The sequence below is a fragment of the Pongo pygmaeus genome, chromosome 14 (genome assembly GCF_028885625.2).
Source record: "Pongo pygmaeus isolate AG05252 chromosome 14, NHGRI_mPonPyg2-v2.0_pri, whole genome shotgun sequence".
NCBI classification, from domain to species: domain Eukaryota; kingdom Metazoa; phylum Chordata; class Mammalia; order Primates; family Hominidae; genus Pongo; species Pongo pygmaeus.
In genome coordinates, this window is record NC_072387.2 from 30,374,631 (window position 1) to 30,396,351 (window position 21,721).

A 21,721-nucleotide genomic window follows, 5' to 3' on the forward strand; every position below is an offset into this window, starting at 1 on the left:
AGACAGCGCATCCAGAGTGGGGATTTCGCGAGCAACGCTTCATGTATCCTGTCTGAGGAGGGGGCTGGCTCCAGCACCTGGGGGAAGGCTCTTTCTGCATGCCCTCCAGAGGTTGTGCTAAGTGTGGTTGCTGGCGGGAGGTGGGGAGCAGGTAGGAAGGTGTAGCAAATGGTCCAAACGGAGTGACAAGGTAGAATGGTACCCAGATAGAACTCTGCCAGGTGAGGAATGCCAAGAGAGCTACAAAAGCTGTGTCCTTGGCTGTGGTTTTGGGCCAATGAATTTCTCTCCTCAGCATGAGGACCTCACTGCCTTTATGCAGGGAGTAATGGTAGACAGTGCCTAGTAGATTTGATATGTTGGTTTCTGGGGCTTTTCCAAGTACCCTAAAACCACACCAGGAAAAGTGTAAGCCCTGGCCCCCTTCCCAGTGAGTAGTTATGCTCTGGAAGATTCTGGTGCGCTGCTCAGGGCATCGAACAAGCCCCTGGCTGACTTCTTGCCGTTATTTATCACAGAGGCAGATGGGTGGGGGTGCGCCTGCTACATAGAGGTTGTATGGATGCCGAGAGCAGCACATCTCTTTTTGGCAGTTTAAGCCAGGCCTGGATTAGCAAAGGGTCCCAATGGGAAATGCTTCCAGGAGAGAGGAAAATTGATTTGTTTTTTTAGCACAGAGAGTAGCAGGGAAACATCAGTAGAGACCCTGGATATGCCATCTTGATAGACCAGAGTGGCTTTTACTAATTTAAGAACCACTGACTTGTAAGAGCAGCTGGTCGTGACCCACTGTTCCAGCCCTCACCAGCACTAACATTGCTCCCTGAGCCTAGAAAACATGAAGGCTTTGTTCAGTGATTTTATGGCCTCAGGATGGCTTCACTCATTGTTATGGACAGAATGTGTCCCCCAAAATTTAGTATGTTGAAGTCCTAATTTCCAGAACGTCAGGATGTGACCTTATTTGACAATAAGATCATTGCAGAGGTAATTAGTTAAGATGAAGTCATTAAGGCGGGCTGTAATCCCATATGACTGGTGTCCTTAAAAAAGAGGAGACTTAGACACAAAGTTATGCATAGAAGGAAGATGATGTCATGAGACGCAGGAACAAGATGGCCATCTACAAGCCAGAAAGAAAAGACAGGGATAGATTCTCCCTCATAGCCTCCAGAAAGAAACAGCCCTGCCAATGCCTTGATCTCTCAAACTTCTCAACTCCAGAGCTGCAGGAAAATAAATTTCTGTTGTATAAGCCACCTAGCTTGTGATACTTTGTTAAGACAACCCTAACAAATGAATACATTCATTATTCAAAAAAAAATACTTTTTCTTCTCTCATCTTTTCCTCTGATGTGCAGTAATTAGGAAAGAGACAGTACAACAATTTTGAACATATGTATTTTTGATAGAAGTTTGAAAGCTGGGTATCCTCTAAAATCATATCTGTTCACAGCAAGATTGAAAATTATATAATGTGCCTCACTTTCACTCTTTAAGAGTATTTTTAGGTCCCGGTGCGGTGGCTCACGCCTGTAATCCCAGCACTTTGGGAGGCTGAGGCGGGCAGATCATGAGGTCAGGAGATCAAGACCATCCTGGCTAACACAGTGAAACCCCGTCTCTACTAAGAAATACAAAAGATTAGCCGGGCATGGTGGCAGGCGCCTGTTGTCCAGCTACTCGGGAGGCTGAGGCAGGAGAATGGCATGAACCCAGGAGGCGGAGCTTGCAGTGAGCCGAGATCGCACTACTACACTCCTGCCTGAGCTGCAGAGCGAGACTCCATCTCAAAAAAAAAAAAAAAAAAAAAAAAGAGTATTTTTAGATAGAGTTTATTTTCTCCAACTATGAGCTTTTTGCTAATCTTTAGAATTACTGCTGGGTGAGGGGAACTGTAAGGAAATGCCAGTGTATTTACTGAGAGTAAATGCTTGCAAGCTTAGGATCCTCTGGAGTGATTCCTCAGCCTGACCTGAGGCAGGCATATTAGCCTCACAAAAGTTTGCAAATTTAGCATAATGTGAAAGAAAAGGAGGGCTGGGATATTTATTTTTAAGTGAATCAATATGATCTTCTGGAAACACAGTGTTCACTTTCCTGAGCAGAATTAACCTCTTGGTTGCCTTGAACCAGCAGCAGCCTCAGAAGTTGCTGAGAGAGCATGAAACTCAGTTGGGCTGGTGTGGGAGAGAAGTTTTCCTAAGAAGATTATTAACAGGAAATTATTCATCTGAGCTTCTGAATGGTCTTTCATTGCCAGGCCACAAAAATTCCTTATTTTTAAATAAACAATCATGTGGCTTATGCCTGTAATCCCAGCACTTTGGGAGGCAGAGGTGGGTGGATCACCTGAGGTCGGGAGTTTGGGAGCAGCCTGAAAGAGACCAGAGAGAAACTCCATCTCTACTAAAAATACAAAATTAGCCAAGGGTGGTGGCGCATGCCTGTAATCCCAGCTACTCGGGAGGCTGGGGCAGGAGAACTGCTTGAACCAAGGAGGCAGAGGTTGCAGTGAGCTGAGATCATGCCATTGCACTCCAGCCTGGGTAACAAGAGTGAAACTTTAGTCAAAAAAAAGAATGAAAGAGAAGAAAGAGAGAGAGAGAGAGGGAGGGAGGGAAAGAAAGGAAAGAAAGAGAACTAGGAAATGCTCAGAAAAAAACTGTCAGATGAATTCTGTATATAGACTTCCCAAAGCTAATTTGATGGGCTCAGCTTTGGGGCCACGATGTTCACCAACGTTGTGGATTCTCTGGGCCTACTGGCCTCTGAGAGATAGGCCCTAGCACAAGACTGGCACATAGTAGGCCCACAGGAAATATTTAAGGAGTGTGAATGGATAAATGGATTTGGAAGCAGCAAGTCTGAATTGTGGATGCAAATTTGCTTAAATATGTTCTTTATTTTTATGAGAGACAAGGTCATGTGCATTAGAGACAGGTGTTGACATCTGGTAATCACTGTGTGAACTTGGCAAAATTATTTCACCCCTTCAGGCTTCAGTTGGGGTGAAAGGCCGCTGAACTGAAAGAAGAAGACATGGGCTCCAGCCCTGGGTTTGCCAGGGGCCTGCTCCTTGCAGGGCCAGGACATGCTCCTGGCTGGGCCTTTGCTGTCTCTAAGAATTTACTAGTCCCGAAAGGGGCAGTCTCTCTTCAGCCAGAAAGGATTTTTAAGATGTCAAAACACCATAATATACAGAAAACTAAAAATACTTAAAACCTTCTTTACATTCTGCTTACATATTATCAAGAAGTAACTAAGTCTATGGGCAGTGGCTCACACCCACGTGATCCAGCACTTTGGGAGGCTGAGGTGGGAGGATCACTTGAGGCCAGGAGTTTGAGGCCAGTCTGGCCAACATGGTGAAACCCCGCCACTACAAAAAATACAAAAATTAGCCAAGCGTGGTACGCATGCCTCTAATCCCAGCTACTCGTGCGGCTGAGACAGGAGAATTACTTGAGCCTGGGGGGCGGAGGTTGCAGTGAGCCAAGATCATGCTAATGCACTCCAGCCTGGGCAACAGAGTGAGACTCTGTCTCCAAAAAAACCCAAAAGTAACAGTAAGTATGGTCAAGAAATACTGTGCTCTCTGACTATTTTATGTGTGTCATCAGAGGTTTGGACATAAGACCAAGGAGAGTCAGAGAGATGGGTAACTAAACATCTCTACTTGATAAAGCCTGACCCCCAGTGATGTTTGATGACTAGTTGTTATTGTGTGTTCTTGAAATTTTACTCTGCATCGTTTGAATCTGGTCAGTTGCCCAGAGATGATTATAAAAGTTTTACTGGGCCAGGCAAGGTGGCTCATGCATGTAATCCCAGCACTTTGGGAGGCCAGGTGAGTGGATCACCTGAGGTCAGGAATTCAAGACCAGCCTTGCCAACATGGTGAAACCCCATCTCTACTAAAAAAATATACAAAACTCAGCTGGGCGTGGTGGCACGTGCCTGTAATCCCAGCTACTCGGGAGGCTGAGGCAAGAGAATTGTTTGAACTCAGAAGGCAGAGGTTGCAGTAAGCTGGGATGCACCATTGCACTCCAGCCCAGGGGACAGAGCAAGACTCTGTCTCAAAAAAAAAAAAAAGGTTTTACTGAATTAGTATTATTAAATTGTTTCTTGGGAAGCTTGTACAAAGTCTATATTTTCTCCAGTAGGGGTTTAGTGCGTCAGTTTTCCTAGAACTGGAACTGCTATTGAACATTGACGTGATGTTGAATTTTTGCTACTTTAATAAAAGGACTACTGCATTGGTTTTATAACGTACATTTCTTTAATAATTAGCAAATATCTTTTTCTTATGTTAATTTAATAATTATAATTTTTTTGGTTGTAAAAGATCTTTTTTATTTTTTAATTTATTTTAGAGATGGATTCTCACTATGTCACCTAGGCTGGAGTATAGTGGCGCTATCACAGCTCACTGCAGCCTTGAACTCCTGGGCTAAGTGATTCTCCCACCTCAGCCTCCTGAGTAACTGGGACTACAGGCTTGTGCCATCATGCCTGGCTAATTTTTTTTTTTTTTTAAATAGAGATGGGCTCTCGCTATGCTGCTCAGGCTGGTCTCAAACTCCTGGGTTCAAGTAATCCTCCTGCCTTGGCCTCCCAAAGTGCTGGGAACACAGGCATGAGACACCATGCCAGGCCTAAAATATCTTTTCATATCCTTCACCTAGTGGAGTATTATTCAATTTTAACATCTTATTTAATAAACATGTTATTTCCTAGGGCTGCTAAAACAAATTATTATAAAGCAACATAAATGAATGCTTAAAGCAACATAAATGAATTCTCTCACACTTTGGGACATGTCAGCAGAGTTGTGCTCTGACAGCTCCGGGGGTGCATCCTTCCTCGCCTCTTCCATCTTCCACTGGTTGCTAGGAATCCTTGCTGTTCCTGGGTCTACACATGCATCATTCCAGTCTCTGCCTCTGTCTTCACACAGCTTTTTCCCATGTGTCTCTGAGTCCAAATCTCCCTCCTCTTATAAGGACACCAGTCAGTTTAGGGTCCACACTACTCCAGTATGACCCCTCTTAACTGGACTACATCTGCAGGGACCCATTTCCGAATAAGGTCCCATTCACAGAGATTGAGACTCCAGTTTACCTCGTGGTAGGGGCACTGTTCAGCCCACAACAACACTTAAAAAGAAAATACGAACAGGATGTTCTGACAGAGAAGAAGCAAAAACCCACACCGATTCTCCTCTGGGATTGTATCACTGGCAGGTGACTGGTACAATCACAGAGGAGAATCCTTGTAGGTTTATTACCATCTGTTATATGAAGGTGCTGCAGAAAGCCGTGTCCTCCAAATTTTCAACTACTTGGATTTTAAAAACATGTACATTGGTTGTTAAGATTTCAGAACACTAGTTACTAAACACTGAGTGGAACTACAGAAACCCTCTCTGAGCTTGGTAAGTTAGGAAGGTGCTCTGGGTTTATTTCTCGCCGTGGCACTGCTTAGCTACATGATGTAGAACGATTTGCTTAATTGATGTACCTGTTTTTGTTTCAAAATCTGTAACATGCAGGCCGGGCGTGGTGGCTCACGTCTGTAATCCCAGCACTTTGGGAGGCCAAGGAAGGCAGATCACGAGGTCAGGAGATCTAGACCATCCTGCCTAACATGGTGAAACCCTGTCTCTACTAAAAAATTCAAAAAATTAGCTGGGCGTGGTGGCAGGTGCCTGTAGTTCCAGCTACTTGGGAGACTGAGGCAGGAGAATGGTGTGAACCCGGGAGGCAGAGCTTGGAAGTGAGCCGAGGTCGTGCCACTGTACTCCAGTCTGGGTGACTCCGTCTCAAAAAAAAAAAAAAAAAAAAAATCTGTAACATGCAAAGTATACCCATCTCTAAGGCTCCTGCCAGTGCTAATAACCTAGGACTGCAAATGCCATAATAAGTTAAATCCATTGTAGGGGTACACAGTTCTTCCATGTTGTGTTTATAAATGCAAGCCTAGTTGTTTAGGTTAAAGTTCGTTTATATTCAAATCATTGTAATCTGTGAACACCACGGTGGGTTCTGGGGAGGTCAAGAGCTCTGATACATGCTGAGATGCTCAGGAAATAAGTTCATAGTTTGTTGTCCCAGCAGACAGAGAGGATATTTTCAAAATATAAAAGGTTCATTGAAGCTGGAAGTGGAACTAGTAATTCAAGTATAGAGTTTTCATTTTCAAAAACCTTTATAAATAAGAAATTTGGTGGAACCTAGGTTAAGCGATTCTGGAACCCCAAACACAAGGGTCACGTGCAGAAGCAGAGCTGTTTGGATCAAAATTCAGCCTCTCCCTACAGAGTCAAACGTTCCTCTTCAAAGCTCAGTCTCATGTGTGCCCCTGCTCTTGTGCATGTCCTTCTGAGACAGCTCTCAAGCTTTATTAAGCACACGGGACTGCAACTAATGCAGGGATTATTTGTGAAACTGCAGCGTATTTAAGTTAAAGAGCCAAGAACGTTAGTATTATATAATGAAGTGAACCCATGAATTCTGGGTTTTCTAACTTCATTAGTGATGGACACCAGGATTCACTTCTTTGATGAATGTCTGCCTCATTTTTAACATTAAAACCAGTAAAGCTTACCTGTTTCATATAATCGTAAAGGAGAATATTTTAAAAATTAAGCCTGGCTGGCCACTGTGGCTCACGCCTGTAACCCCAGCACTTTGGGATTACAGGTGGGCAAATCACCTGAGGTCAGGAGTTCGAGACCAGCTTGGCCAACAAGGTGAAACCCTCTCTCTACTAAAAATACAAAAATTAGCCAGGCATGGTAGTGAGCACCGGTAATCCCAGCTACTCAGGAGGCTGAGGCAGGAGAATTGCTTGAACCCAGGAGACAGAAGTTGCAATGAGCAAGATCATACCACTGCACTCCAGCTTCGGTGGCAGAGCGAGACTCTGGCTCAAAAAAAAAAAAAAAAAAAGAAAAGAAATTAGGCTCTACATGGTCCAAGCCTGTAATTCCGACACTTTAGGAGGCGAAGGTGGGAGGATCACTTGGGACCAGGAGTTCCAGACCAGCCTGGGCAACATAGTGAGATCCAGATAATTAATTAACCCTACAAATAATTAATTAATTAATTAACTTACTGAGTGCTCCGAGGAATTCTAGTGAAGGTCACTTTTTGACGTTGGGCCTTGCTAATGCGTTTGAATCTTCTGCCTTTTCCTGCTTCCCTCCTATCTGCTGTGCCTGACAGGGTCCTACTTACTCCTCAAAGCCTTCCTTGACTCCTCCAACTGAGCTCTAATCCTTCTCTCTCCTATGATCCCAAAACCTTCTGCATGTTCCTCTGTTATAGAGCTTATCCAGATAACAATCACTAGGGCAGTCCCTGTGATAACATGAGTACTTCATGAGGGAAGGGCACGAGTCATGTTCATCCTTGCAGCCCAGCACCTGCCACGCAGGGGGTATGGAATGGTTGTTAGTTAAGTAACAAATGGGGCTACCCATAAACATTGCTGCTTTTCATAGAAATAGCTAGGGAGCCTCCCGTGGCTAAGAAAGATCGAGAGCTATCATTAAGTGAACATTGTTATTTTTTCTAATTCATGCATCACTTCAAGGGTAATAATGTGCTGTCTCAGGGTAGGCTAACCATTACTTTAGGGCAGTCTGGTATTCTTTTCTTCACTGCTGCCATTTAACTGGGCGTGCAAATGGAGTCAGGTCTTCATGTTGCTGTTTACTCACCTCACTAGGGCCTCTCAGATGAACCTTGAAGTAGACTGCACAGTGTCTTTTTCCTTTTTTCCAGAAACAATCCATCAAGCTTTCAATAATTGTGGTTTACAGTCCTGATATTAGAGCAATCTTGGACAGTATTAATCATTTGTAGGGAAAGGTTTTTTTTTTTTTAGCTTTTTTATGCTAAAAATAGGATAGAGGGTTCTCATGTATCCTTCTCCCAGTGCCCCCCCCACCCCCCGCCAATATTAACATCTGTCATAACCACAGTGCACTGATTAAAACCAGGATATTAACATCCATACAAAGACTATCTACTAGTCTACAGGCTTTATTCAGAATCTGCTGATTTTCCCACTTGCATCCTTTTGCTGATTCAGGTTACAGTGCAGGATCCCACATTCCAGTCAGTTGTCAAACTAAACTGTTTTCTCCAAATGTTACAGTTCTTTAGTTTTTCTTTGTCTTTCATGACCTTGACACTTTTGAAGAGCACCAGCCCATTTCTCCCCCCTCAGTTTTGGTTTGTCTGATGTTTTCTCCTGTTAGATTGAGGTTATTGCATTTGGGGGCAGAAATATCACAGAACAGATGCTGCACCTTCCCAGTGCATGGGAAATGTTTTTCCTTGACTTTTTTGTGTGTATATTGGAGCTTTTCTTTAAGAGGTAATTACTACTCTTCAACAACTTTTTTTCCTCCTCCCCCTTTCCTCTTCCTCATCATTCTTCCTCTTCCTCTTCCTTCTTTCTCCTCCCTTCTCCTTCTCCTTCTTTTTCTCCTTAACCTTCTCTTGGCGTTTTATATTCTTTTTCTTTCTCAGGCATTTGGTAGGTCACTCAAAAGGCTTAGGCATTTGGAATCATAATTCATGGGCCAGGATTCCGTTGGAAGAGTGTTTATTTCCCTGCCCCTGGGGAGCCCGCGGAAAGACTGGGCTGGTCATCCTCATGTCAGCCAGGGCCTTCTCCTTTCTTGCAGGGCTGAAGCAGCTCTCTGTCCATGCCCAGCCTCTCACTGGTTACAAACTGCTTCAGAGGTTGGGTTCACACAGAAGCTGACCCTGAGACAATGGCTTGAGTCCAAGTTGTTTCTTTAGGAGGTGATCCCAGGAAGCACCTGCCGGGCAGCAGGCAAGAGGCAGGAAGGGAGGGAAGGCTGGTGCCTCATCTTCAGTCTCCATCCACCACTGGGTGAGGGTGCTCCCCAGGACGTTCCTTTTCTGGCATTTTGGCCTGGTCCAAACCAGAGAAAGCCTGCAGACAAGGAGTCAGTGGGCAGGAAGCAGGAAGTCTAGACGGAAGCCCCTGGTGTTTAAGGCAACTGCAAGTGCCCAGAAATATGGGAGGGACACCTACATTGCCCCTTCCTCCTTTCTCATTTTACTTCTCCCATTTTTCCCCAATATTAAAGTAAAAATCCTAAGTAGTACCTGGAGCAGGGTTGCAAGGGGGAAGGCATTAGAATAGAGGTTTTGTGTTGATAAAAATCCGCAGCTGCTGGCAGCGCTCTCATTCCTATGTTTTTTTATATTTTGGATAAATTGATAGTTACTCCTAGTTTTGCAAAGATGAGTGACCAAAAGCAGAAAAGAAAAATGTGTTTTCTAACTTAAAAAGTTGCTCCTTTCCAAGTAGAAGTCTTTTTTTCCCAGGCTTTCCAACTCTGCTGTCAGTTATGGAGAGAGATGAGTGACCTGAGCTCTGGGGACATCCTGATACCACCCACAGGGAACCCGAAACGTCCTCCAGGGGAACCACAGAACATCTAACAGTGGGGGCTGAGCCTTTTTCAGAAATTGTCTGGCTACTTGATGCCATGTCTTGCTATAGATAGTCCCAGAGGTTCTGAGATGGTGACCTCTAAGACTAGGAGAAAGGGCTTACTTGGAGGAACATGTAACACTTTCTCTCTGGCCAGATGACCTTAGGCAAGTTATTCTTCTAATGTCCTCATCTGCAAAATGGGAAAAGGAACACCTATCTCATGTGGTTGCCCTGAAACCACAAGGCCTATGATGAGAGGTCACAGGTGAGAAAGGCCACCCAGGGTTGGCCAGAAAAACTCATAGCACGTAGAGTGGGGAGAACAGAGAGCCTCCCACCACACCCCTGACTGTGAGTGTTCATAAGCTGAACATGCACTAACTCAGCGGCCCCAGTGGGATCTGCAAGGTCATTATTGTGATCCCACTTCGCAGAGGAGAAACTCAGTTCCCAAAGATGCTAAGCCCCTGCCTCTTGGGATGTAACTGTAGGTGGGCGAGTCAGGACTTGGACCCAGGCTGTCCAATGCTGTGATCCACTCTCCCGCATGCCTCATGTACATCATGAACATCACACCGAAGGACAAGAGTCACGAACGTCACGCCGAAGGACGAGAGTCACGAACGCCACGCCGAAGGACGAGAGTCACGAACGCCACGCCGAAGGACGAGAGTCACGAACGCCACGCCGAAGGACGAGAGTCATGAACGTCACGCCGAAGGACGAGAGTCGAGAGCGGGTACTCGTCTTCCCCTGCCCCAGCTTCCCACATCAAGATGGATAATGAAAGAGCACTTGTATACTCTATTCCATGCCCAAGAGACAAGATGAGCGAATGAAACTAATATCACTCAGCACCTTCTGTGTTCCAGGAACTGGGCCAGGTGCTACCCAAAAAGTTTCCTATTTAAGAAGCGTTGGAGGATGGCAAAACCCAGCTCTCCCTCCTGGTTGTCGCACAGCATACACAGTGCACAAGCACTGGCCCGGACAAGCTTTGATCAGGCACCGCTGAGCAGCTCTTGGAGGCTCTTTGGTGCCTGCAAGTTGCTGCCATTGTGCCCCTCACTCAGCTCCGTCCGGGTTGCAGCACACCAGCCCAGCTGCAGCAGCCACCGAGAAAGGATCCCACCTTTCCAGACTTCGGCCAGCGTGGCGTAGTTGGTGTTTTCTTGACCAGGGTCGGAAGAGGCAGAGACTAGGGCTCCAGGTTCTGGTGGCAGTCTTGTGCAGTACGGGATGCTGAGTGAATCCCTGCACCCTCCTGGCCATCCACCTCCTTGCCTTTGTCTTCCAGTTTCTGCTCAGAGCTTTCCCCTTGGCCTAAGATGCTGCCCACTTTCCAATAAATCCTTCATTCCTTCCAAATTCGGATGAACATTTTATTAGACCTATGACCAAATGGAGGGTGAGGACACAGAGGTCCCTTGGGTAGTGATACGGTGGGAGGCAGGTAGAGGAAAGGGACATTGTGAATACAGTTAGAATGAGCAGTTAGAGCAATTAACCAAATGGCACACTATTTCTGAAGTGGGCAAGTCAAAGGAAACTGTTGTAGCCACCTTCTTTTCAACTTCCTGGCAATACTGACATCACTTTGTAATTTAGATGCTGGGGGTGTCAGAAAGAGACAGTGTGAAAGGCACTTGATTAAAATGCATAAATCCTACTGCCCTGAAAGAATCTGATTTTTTACAACAGCCACAAAATACCAAGTAGACAGAGGCAAAGGTCTAACTTCATTTTTCTATTGAAGGTATTAATTAGGGCTGTTACTAACAGTGGTGGCATTGTGAAAGAGTCAGAGGATTCCAGCCAAACAGGACTTTTCAGGGGCTTTGAACAAGGTTTAAAGTATGTCCCTGCAGGGGAAAGGAAGCTGTCTGTAGCATCCCTACCAGCACGTTCCTCTGATTGTTCTCAGTTCATGTGAGTCCACAGAGGACATAAACCGAGTGAGCTGGTAACAGATGTAATGAAAGTACTCCAGGCCTCAGTAAGAAGAGTCAGAGGGGTGGCGGTGGTGCCTGAATAACAGCATTTGTGTAGCTAGATTAGAACAAAGTAGGGACTGGGGAACTCTTCCTGCAATTCTCAAGTTACAGTTTGGGGAATGACAGTATTAGTAACTGAGGTGAGGCTAAGGAAGTGGAAACACAGCTCAGGTGGAGAGAATTGTGCATGATCAATAAATACAGAACAGCTAACTTTCAAACTGGTGATGCTGCTAGGAGGGTGTGAAGGAGACTAAGACAGGGAAAACATCGTTGTGGACAGCATTGGCCAAGACTTCACAGTGGAGACAGAGCGCGGCTGGGGCTTGGAGGAGAGAGAGCTCTATGCTGATGGAGGGAAGGAGCCTATTCCATATGTGAGAAAGAAGGGGGACAAGCACTCCCGACCAAGTCTACAGGCATAGACTGCGGGGGCCAATCTGTCTGCAGCTGAATGTGGTGGGGAGCAGCAGACACTTGGACTGAACAGGTAGCACAAGGTCCCTCTCTGGAGAGCTTTGGCAGCTAGGAAGAATTTGGATTTGGGAATCTTTGCTGATTAAGCAGGAGGGGAGGGTGATACACAGGAGAAATGGTATTTTAGGCAGCACCTATCCACTTTCTATTTAGGATAGAGGGGGTCTCAGTCAACAGACTTGGGTATCTTGATCCCATTGGCAAAGCCAGCCTAATTCATAGTTAACTTCCAGGGACTGAAGCCAATTAAATCCAGTCACTCCAGCCCCACTGACAAGGCTATTCCCATTGTGAAAGGGAGGTCAGACTCTGTAAGCCAGATACAGTTAGTCCTCCAATTCCAACTCCTCTCCCTACAGCCAGGCCAGCTCACCGAGTACCCTTGTGATCATTTAGCTGCTTCCATGCAGGCAGGCCTGCAAGAAATTCGTTGGCTTTCATTTAAAGATAGGAATTGGTAACTAAAATTGCTAGGGCGATACATAACTAAGTACTCTATAATCTTATCTACATAGATAAGAAATAATACATAAACCTGTATGATAATTAACACAGAGGAAAGTAGGCTATAAATGCCCTCTAAAATGTTCTTTTACAGGGCACTAAGGAAATGGAAATGCACAGCAATTTAAAAAAATGCCAATACTTCTCTTACTTGTCACAGGTTAGAGATATGTGAATGCCATGATTATGTTATACATTTAATTAGTATATACCTTTGTGTCTAAAGCATTTTCCATCGTAGTCAGCTATGCTTCCTGCAGTCTCAAATGCCCTCTACACACTACGGAATATCCTATCTCCCAGACGGACTGAGATTTCTTTACCACCGCCCCCGCCCCCGCCCCACCCCTCCCCCGCCAATTTTGAACATTTTACAAGCTCCAGTCTTTTAAAAAATCTCATTCAGACATGAATTTTTTTTTCCTAGAAAAACTATGCCTTTCACTTGGAAATAAAGAGAAGAAAACATCTTGGTGAGTCTTGAAATATGTCAATAAATTCATTGCCCAATAGGCCTCTGGATGTGTTTATTATTTTCCGCTGCCCATAACTCCAAGCATGCATTGGATGGAAGATGATATCTGATTGTTCAGATAATTTTTTTCTTACCGTCAAGAATGGAATGCTTTTTCAACTTATAATTAAAATTGTTTCAAGAAGACTACTCTGATTAATTGACCTGGTGGTATGTGTGATGCGTGTCTCATACTTTAGGCAGAACAGGATGCAGAGAAGGTGGAAAGGAGATAGAACGATGACCGTATTGAGTAACTGGGCCATGACAGTGAGTGTAGTCTGCTTTGCTAAATGTGAGTTTCTGTAATTTAGCTTGTAGGTGACTGGTAAATAGGGGCAGAATGTCACTATCATGTGAAAGTTGTGCTGATTCATAGCAATTTCTGCCCTACATGTTAATGCTGGCCAAGCTTGTCTATCCACTCTCTTCTGTGTGCTCCCTTCTCCCTTGGAAGTGGTGATTGCTGGGTGCTCTCAATCTGGGAGCATTTTGCCCTTGTCTTCATATCTCAGCAGTGTCAACTCTCAAGCTGTTAAGCCCCTTCCAGGAAGCCACCCACACCTTTTAAAAAAACTTGTAGTAAATATACGGAACAAAATATACCATCTTAACCATGTTTAAGTGTATTGAGTACATTTATATTGCTGTGCAACCAACACCACCATCCATCTCCAGAGCTGAAACTGAAACCCTGTACCCATTAAACATTAACTCCCCATTCCCTCCACACCCCTACTCCAGCCCCTGGCAGACACCATTCTACTTTCCTTCTCTGAGCTTGACTGCTCTAGATACCTCATATCAGTGGAATCGTACAGGATTGGTCTTTTTGTGATTGGTTCATTTCATTTAGCGTGAGGTCCTGAAGGTTCATCCATGTTGTAGCATGTGTCTGATTCTCCTTCCTTTTAAGGCTAATATTCTATTGTATGTATACACCACATTTTTTTAATCCATTCATCCACCACTGGACACCTGGGTTGTTTCTGTCTTTTGGCTTTTGTGAATAATGCTGCCATGACTATGTTGTGTACAAATATCTGTTAAAGATCCTGCTTTCAGTTCTTTTCCGCATACACCCAGGGGTAAAATTGTTGAATCATATCGTTTCCCATATTTTTAAAAGACATTCCTGCACAGCATTTGCAGTTGTAGTTGCTTGCTAGGAATCTAATGTGCCTTTTCAACTGCCTATGTCTTTTGATTACGATCGTTACTATTGTTAGGGCTCTGGTGATGAAGTCCTCAGGGTTCAAGGGGTCTCAGTCCTACTTTCATGAGCCCTGTTGTCTTTTGTGCACAATTTCACAGAACACAAGGCTTTTTTGTTTTTTGATTTTTTTTTCCTGAAATGCATACATCCCATCAGAGCAGAAATGGCCATAGGGTTGGAATAAATAGGCCGGGGTATAACTCTGTGCTGTATTACCTAATTACCTCAGAAAAATGAAACCATCTCAGTTTTCTGCTCCGTAACACTGCCTCCCAGGGTCCCTGCAGGAGTCTCTGACCTGAAGCATCAAACACAAGCCCTTGGTGTACACATAATCAGTGTGATACATTAGGAGTTTAATATGGTTGACCAGAGGCTTTTAGTCAGAGGGAGAACTCGGTTGAAGAGTTGAGAATCTCTGCAAGCAACTGGCTCAGTCTTTTTCTTATGCCTACAACTGTTGGCATTGTACACAAGGCTTAATGGACCAAACACATCAGACAAGTAAAACACCTAAACAAGAGCATTCTGTCCTAGCAATGAGTGTGTGTCCAGAGAGATCTGGAAAGCTTGAGGAAGGCAGGGAGGGGTAGAACAAGGGGAGTAAGGACACAGGAGCTGCTGTTGATTTTGGTAGAGCGGCTTGTTTATTATTCATGGTTTCCATGAGTGTTTATACCAGGAAACGCTCTCCTATGCATGCCACATGAGAGCAGGGCTCTGTGACTCAGGGTTGGTGACTGGGCTTGGAGGAATGTAGGCTCCGTCCACAAACAAAGGAGAATGAGGATTTGAATGTCACGGTAAACTTATTTGTGACTAAGGAGGTTGTGGGCAAAAGAGGGGTAGGAAGAAGCCATAGGGCAGATGAAAGAGGCGTCCTGTCTGCCCCCCGCCTGTTGCCATCACACTGGGTCGTTTCCACATTGCTGATCACTGCAGTGTGTTCCAGTGATGGGCTTTATCTCATTAGTGAGTCCTGAAATGAATTTAGCAAATTTCCACCAGAATTAAATACAACAACCCAAGAGAGAAGAGAGAACACCGAATGCACCCCATGAAGTAAAGGTTGGCATCGTTTGTCATTCTCTTTATGTGTGAGATCGTGGGGTGAAATACGCATCTCACTGTGGGCTGTGGTCGGAAGTTTGAAAAATACCCTGGCATTTTGCCTGTCTTCTGTTCCTGGACCTTCCCTTTCTGTCAGTGAGAATTTTGCGTCCAAATCTGGCCAAGGGTGGACTCTGAAGAGACAGTCCCTGGTTGACTCTAGTGTTTGTTAGAGGAGTTCTGCTGCCACTTTTTCAGGAATCAGAGAACCGTGAGGCCACCTAACACTCCTAGATCTTCTGTCACTGTGGTGTAGTGCAGCGTCCTGAATTTGGAGCTAAAAGCTTGGATTTGAAACACTGGAAATGGCTGATGGGGGCGGGAAAGCTCCCACCTATGTGGGGAAGAACCCAGAGGGAGAGCAGCTTGTACAAAGGCCCCGCGGGGCGGATAGAGCTGGAGAGCTGCGGGTCAGGTTGTCACGGGCCTTGCATGACATGCAGAGAAACTTGAACTTGGTTGTGTGGGTGCCGAGGCTTGACAGGAGTTGGGGGTGTTTCAGAAAGAGCTCCTGGGCAGCAGGAGGTGGTTGGGGAGGAACGCAGAGATGGGAAGGCCTGCATCCAGGGGCTGTCAGGGAGGGAGAGAGCCGCTGTGCCGCAGGGTGGCTGTGGGGAGGGAAGGGAGAGTGTGGGACGTGGAAGAGTGGGGGGACTGTCCCACAGAAAGCTGGTATCTGCCTGACTGGTGGCCAGGTGTGCACCCTGGAGGAGACGGAGCTGGGCAATGCTGAGATTCTTAGGTGGACCGATGGGGGACAGTCACATTAGAACATGGTGGGCCAGACTCTCTGTCCTGAGGCACATTGGCTGTACAGTGCCTGTCTCCCCGTACTCTCCTCCCACAGCCTCCACTTCTCCAAACACCCTGGGTTTCTCCCTGCCCAGCACCAGTGCACCCACCCCATGTCCTCAGTGCTTTCAAGTGGCATCACTGCTTCACAGCTCCTGCCAGTCCCCTAGAGAGCAGCCTGCAGCCTCAGTGGCATGGCAGTGTGTCTCAGCACTGGGAGTTCAAATCCTATGAGATGTCACCGACTGGCACAGGTGCCCTCTGGGGAGACCTGGTTCAGGCAGGACCTCCTTTTTAAGGCTGTTTCTAACTTCCCATCCATCCTGAATTAGTCAGTGTTCTCCAGAGAAACAAAATCTATAGGATATATAGAGAGAGTTAAATATTGATTGAATTTTTTTTTTTAAGGAATTGCACACAAATTTGAGGGCTGGCAAGTCCAAAATTTGTAAGTAGGCCAGTAGGCTGGAGACTCAGGTAAAAGTTGATGTTGAAGTCTTGGGTCCGGAATCCACAGGGTAAGGCAGGCCACAGCAGGCTGGGGATTCAGGCAGGCTTTTGTGTTGCAGTCTTGAGGCCAAGGTCCTTCTTCCTCAGGGAACCCACGTCTTCTCTCCTATGACTGTCCCCTGATTGGACAAGGCCCACCCACATAGCAGAGGGCTCTCTCCTTTACTCAAGTCTAGTGACTTAGCTGTTAGTATCACCTAAAAATACCTTCACAGCCACATGGAGACTGCTGTTTAGATGTGTTTGCTGTCTAGATGCTGTTTGACTGGGCACCATGGCCCAGCCAAATTGATGCATAAAGTTAGGCATTACAAAACCCTCACTAAAGAGTTGACAAGTCCCTGTCTGGGGTCTTTGCATATTTTAATCCATTCCTACAGGAATCCTGCGAAGATTCATAATCCTCATAATTTTACAGATGAGAACATTGAAATTCACACAGATTAAGAGGCTTGCCCCAAATCACACAGTTCTGGAGAGAGAATCCAGGAGATGGCCCTCAGACCCAGATGCTTCCTCCCGCAGTGCTGAGCTATCTGTGCTGTGACTGTGGGCACGCGTCCTTCAGCATTCAGGGTACATCAGGACTTTGAAAGACAGGCAGATCTTGGTCTGAATCCTTGCTCTGTCAAACATATGGGGCTGAGGACCCGGAACCATTTGTTTAACTCCTGGCTCAGTTTCCCCATTTGTAAAATGAAAATAATGATAAACTCTCCCTGGTTTTAATGATGAAGTGAAATATTCAACACAGTGCCTGCATGTTAGTAACCATGCACTAGGCAATAATAATGGCTGTAATATTGAATGTTTCATCATTTACAACCAATTTATTTGACAGAGAATGAAAATACCCAGTTATATACATGAAAGTCCTGTCTCTGTCAGGGTTTTGTAATAAACATTTCAAGTTTTGAATAGATGTCCGTTACCGAAGTTTTTTTTTTCTTTTTTTTAAGAGTGTTGGGTCTGGAGCTCAACTGTCCAAGTTCAAACACCAGCTGTGGGTACATCACCAACCTACCAGAGAGGGCTCAGCTTCGTCATCTGTGAAAAGGTAACGTTAGCAGTTCCTACTATTTAGGGTTATTATGAGGATTAAATGAGTAAAACATGTAAAATGCTTAGAACAGAACCTGGCACCATGCTAGGTATTTAGTAGACTTTACCATTTTTACCAGCTGCATAGTCTTTAACAGTACTAAGCAGTATAGATGCTTGATTAATTTAGCTAACACTAGTGAATCGATATTGTCCAGGATGAGGACTGCAAAGGGAGAGAAGGGCATAAAGCTGTGAAGATGTGGTTCAGTTCTCAGGGAATGCCTGGGTTTCTAAAGGCGGCAGGGCCTTCCAGGAGCAGCAGACACAGGCAGAGTATGATACGTGAACACACTGAACACTGTTCAGGCTGCTGTAACACTGTTCAGGCTGCTGTAACACCGTTCAGGCTGCTGTAACAAAATACCTTAGACTCAGTAACTTGTAGACAACAGATATTTCTTTTCCCACAGTTTTAGAGGCTGAGAAGTCCAAGATCAAGGCACCTGTAGATTCAGTGTCTGGTGAAGACCCTTTTGCACTGATAATGCCTTGTATGTGCCCTCACTTTGTGGGAGGGGCACGGGGACTCCCTCTGCCACTTTTATAAGGGCACTTATCCCATTCATGAGGGTGGACACAAGCTTTCTGACTCTAGCACACAGCCCCAAACAAGGCACAGGCCAGGTGCCATGGGACTCAGTGGTTCCTGCTAAAGGACATGACCACTTTCCTCTGTGCCTACTTCACAGCTCTGTCTGACACCCCTCCTGTCACATTGTGTGTAATGACCTCCTCCTCCTTCTCCTTGATAAGCTCCACCAGGGAGGTCCTCCCCAGTGAGGCCTTGCACAGTGGGTGCTCTATGCCAGTGAGGGAATAAAATCATGAAAGCATTCCAGCCCCACAGCTCCCACATCCCCGTCTGTGTGATCAGTGCCTCCAATCACAGCAAAATGATGCCCATGGTCTTTTTGAAGTCCTGCTGTGGACGATGTCTCTCTCTGTCACTCACCATCACCCGTTCTTCAAATATGAGCTGCTCATTCATCAGGCTTGTGTTGGATGGTCACTCTGAGCAAGGCGCCAGGGACAAAATGCAGAGCCACTCCCAAGTCCTTGTCATGGAGGAATTGACAGGTCTTGAAACAGCTTTCTCTCTCTCTGTCTCTTCCTCTCTCTCTCTCTTCCTCTTCTCCCTCAAATGTTCAGAACTCAAATGATGATTATCTCTTTTCTTTCTCACTTTTACATTTTACATTGAGACTTTCACCTCCGTGTAACCTTTAAGTACACCCAATACACAGCGTAGCTGACTGTGACAAAGGTCAACATGCAAAACAAAAGCAATGTTGTGCGTGTGTGTGAGAAAAATGTCTATGTTACATCTGTGCTCATGTCTACTTAGGACCTCCGAGTTCGGACTTGGGCATCCTCTGTGGATGGTGTCTCTTTACTCTGATTTTATCATCTGCATTTCCCCATCATAAACATTACGTCCACATACAGACACATTAGCTGCTTGGCAAAGGAGCTGTCATGCTGGCCTGTCTCATGTATGTTTAGGGTTTCCAATAGGCCCTGGTGGTCCTGGCACCTCTGATGGTGGGTGCCCCATTTTCCACCTGCAGTCCTGTCTTTGGACTGTGTGGCCCACATGGCTGGCCTTCACTCTGTGCACTTCCTCCTCACTGCCACCAGCACACTCTTCTCACACTCCATTTAATTGCCTTTGTAAAAAGGAACTTGTTCTTGTCAGGTAGACAAGGAATAAATAATAGAGCAAGGGTTCTGCTGATACATGACAGAAAAGTGAAGACATTGACAATTTAGGACTCAGCATGCGTAAAGTACACCCTTCAGATGACAAAATTAGTGAAGGCAGCCAAGGCCACTTTCAACAGAAGACACATGGTAGAGAGAATGATCCGCAGTACGCTGCAAGGAAAACTGTGTAGGTCTAGGGTAAAATAATCACGGATCCCCTGCCCATGTCAATTGCAATTCCATTTATCTCTGAAGCCATATGTATGAAGAGCACATACTTTATGTGGATCTACGCAGGAGAACACAGTCTAAAAGAGGAGGTCATTTTGAAGTATTCATGGAGATTGATGACCACTAAAAATTACTGGGAAGTGTGCTGGTGAGGTATAGTGAGAGAGTGAAGTTTGGAATTCATCCCTTGGGGTTGGAATCCCAGCCCAGCCACTTCTAACCATATGACTGAGCTGCTTAGTGGAAATAAATATCCACCCTTTATCAAACAAGTATTATCTTATGAAGACATTTATGTATGTTCTCACCTAATGTTCACATCAACTCTGAGCGGGGTGAACTATTGTTATCCCTATTTTTATGATTAGAAAACTAAGGCTAAGACAATACCAAGTTTTAGTGAAGATGGGGGACCATGTAGGACTCTCTTCTACCACTTGTGGGAGTGTAAACTGATACACACATTTTGAAAAAAAAAAAGCTTGGCCGTAGCTACAGAAGGTAAACATACGCACACCTGATGATCCGGCAGTACCACTCCTGGGTAAATACCCAACAAGAGTGTGATTTTTTTTTCCACTAAAAGCATGTTCATGTCCTGGCTACATAGTAACCAAAAGTAAAACAATTTAATTGTCCATCAACAATAGAATAGGACACAGTATATTCAAACAGCAGAATACTACACAGCAATGAAAAAAATGAACAAGTGTTACACAGAGCAACATGGATGAATCTCAGACATACCGTTAAGGAAGTCAGACACAAAAGTATACATCCAGCATAACTCCATTTATATGAAGTTCAAAAACAGGAGTGAATTATGGCAATAAACGTTAGTGTTTACCTTTGGAGTACTGGGCATTGCTCACTGGGGGGAGGGGCACAGAAGGGAGTCTTTTGAGGAGCTAGAAATTTTCAGTATTTTCATATTGTATTAGTTTTCTATGATGTGGAACAAAGCACCACAGTGTGTTAAAAACTATGCACACTTATTTTCGCACTTTTAAGCCAGTTTCCAGGGGTGATGAGTCTGGGCACAGCTTAGCTGGGTCCTCAGCTCAGGGCCTCATGAGGCTGCTGCCACAGTTGGGCTAGGCTGTGTTCTCATCGAGAAGCTTGACTGGGGGAGAATTTGCTCCCAAGCTCATTCTTAGTGTCGACAGAATTCACTTCTTTGGAGCTGTGTGACTGATAGACCAGTTTTGTTTGTTTGTTTTGAGATGGAGTTTTGCTCTTGTTGCCCAGGCTGGAGTGCAATGGCGTGATCTTGGCTCAGTGCAAACTCCAACTCCCAGGTTCAAGTGATTCTCATGCCTCAGCCTCCCTTGTAGCTGGGATTACAGGTGTGTGCCACCATGCCCGGCTGGTTTTTGTATTTTTACTAGAGCTAGGGTTTCACCATGTTGGCTAGGCTGGGCTCAAACTCCTGATCCACCTGCCTCAGCCTCCCAAAGTGCTGGGATTACAGGCATGAGCCACCGTGCCCAGTTGGTTATTATTATTTCTATATTACAGATGAAGAAACTAAGGTTCCAAGCAGTTTGCCCAAAGCACCCAGCTAGTGAAAGATGAAAGGGGGATTCTATGAAAGGTCTATGCACCTCTGTGGTGCTCCACCCCCAGTGACAGAGATCTGTCACGGAAGAACTTTAGGGCCTACTGTGTAATGATGGAGTCCAAGTGATAAAACAAAAATTGACAGATGAAGCTGTCAATCATGAAAATTTAATAAAGAAGGCAGGTTTTTCAGGAGTTACTCAATTAAAGCAAAGAGAATACTGCTTGTGGAGGATGGCTCTGGTAAAGTGGTCTGCATCAGTCCTAGACACACACACACTCTCAGTGCCTAGATTCATTATTTAAAGTGGGACTGATGGGCAGTGGATGGAGTGGAAGCTTACAGGGCTTGCAGAACCAAGCCGGAGTCAGTGAGTGGCAGAGGCAGCTCCTTACCGCGAAATCCCAGTGGCTTTGTGCAGATTCTGGCCTGCAGATTAGAAAATGGGACATTTTAAAAAACTGTGGTAAAATACACATAAGACTTACCATTTTAACAATTTTAAGTGTGCAATT

General features: G+C 45.2%; 1 protein-coding gene across 3 annotated transcripts in view; it reads left to right on the top strand.

Moving 5' to 3' along the window:
- Positions 1-21,721, top strand: part of SPATA13 (spermatogenesis associated 13) — a 327,713-nt gene that overhangs the window by 154,073 nt on the left and 151,919 nt on the right. Inside the window, exons 5-6 of one of the 3 annotated variants that reach the window (XM_054445913.2) lie at positions 12,892-12,937; positions 17,566-17,663. The exons of 1 other annotated variant lie outside the window; for it this stretch is intronic. In XM_054445913.2, coding sequence (XP_054301888.2) covers positions 12,892-12,937; positions 17,566-17,663 — 144 coding nt within the window. Of the gene's footprint in view, positions 1-12,891; positions 12,938-15,119; positions 15,263-17,565; positions 17,664-21,721 lie in introns of those variants that run through there. One more of the 3 variants, XM_063650617.1, reaches the window with a different exon arrangement.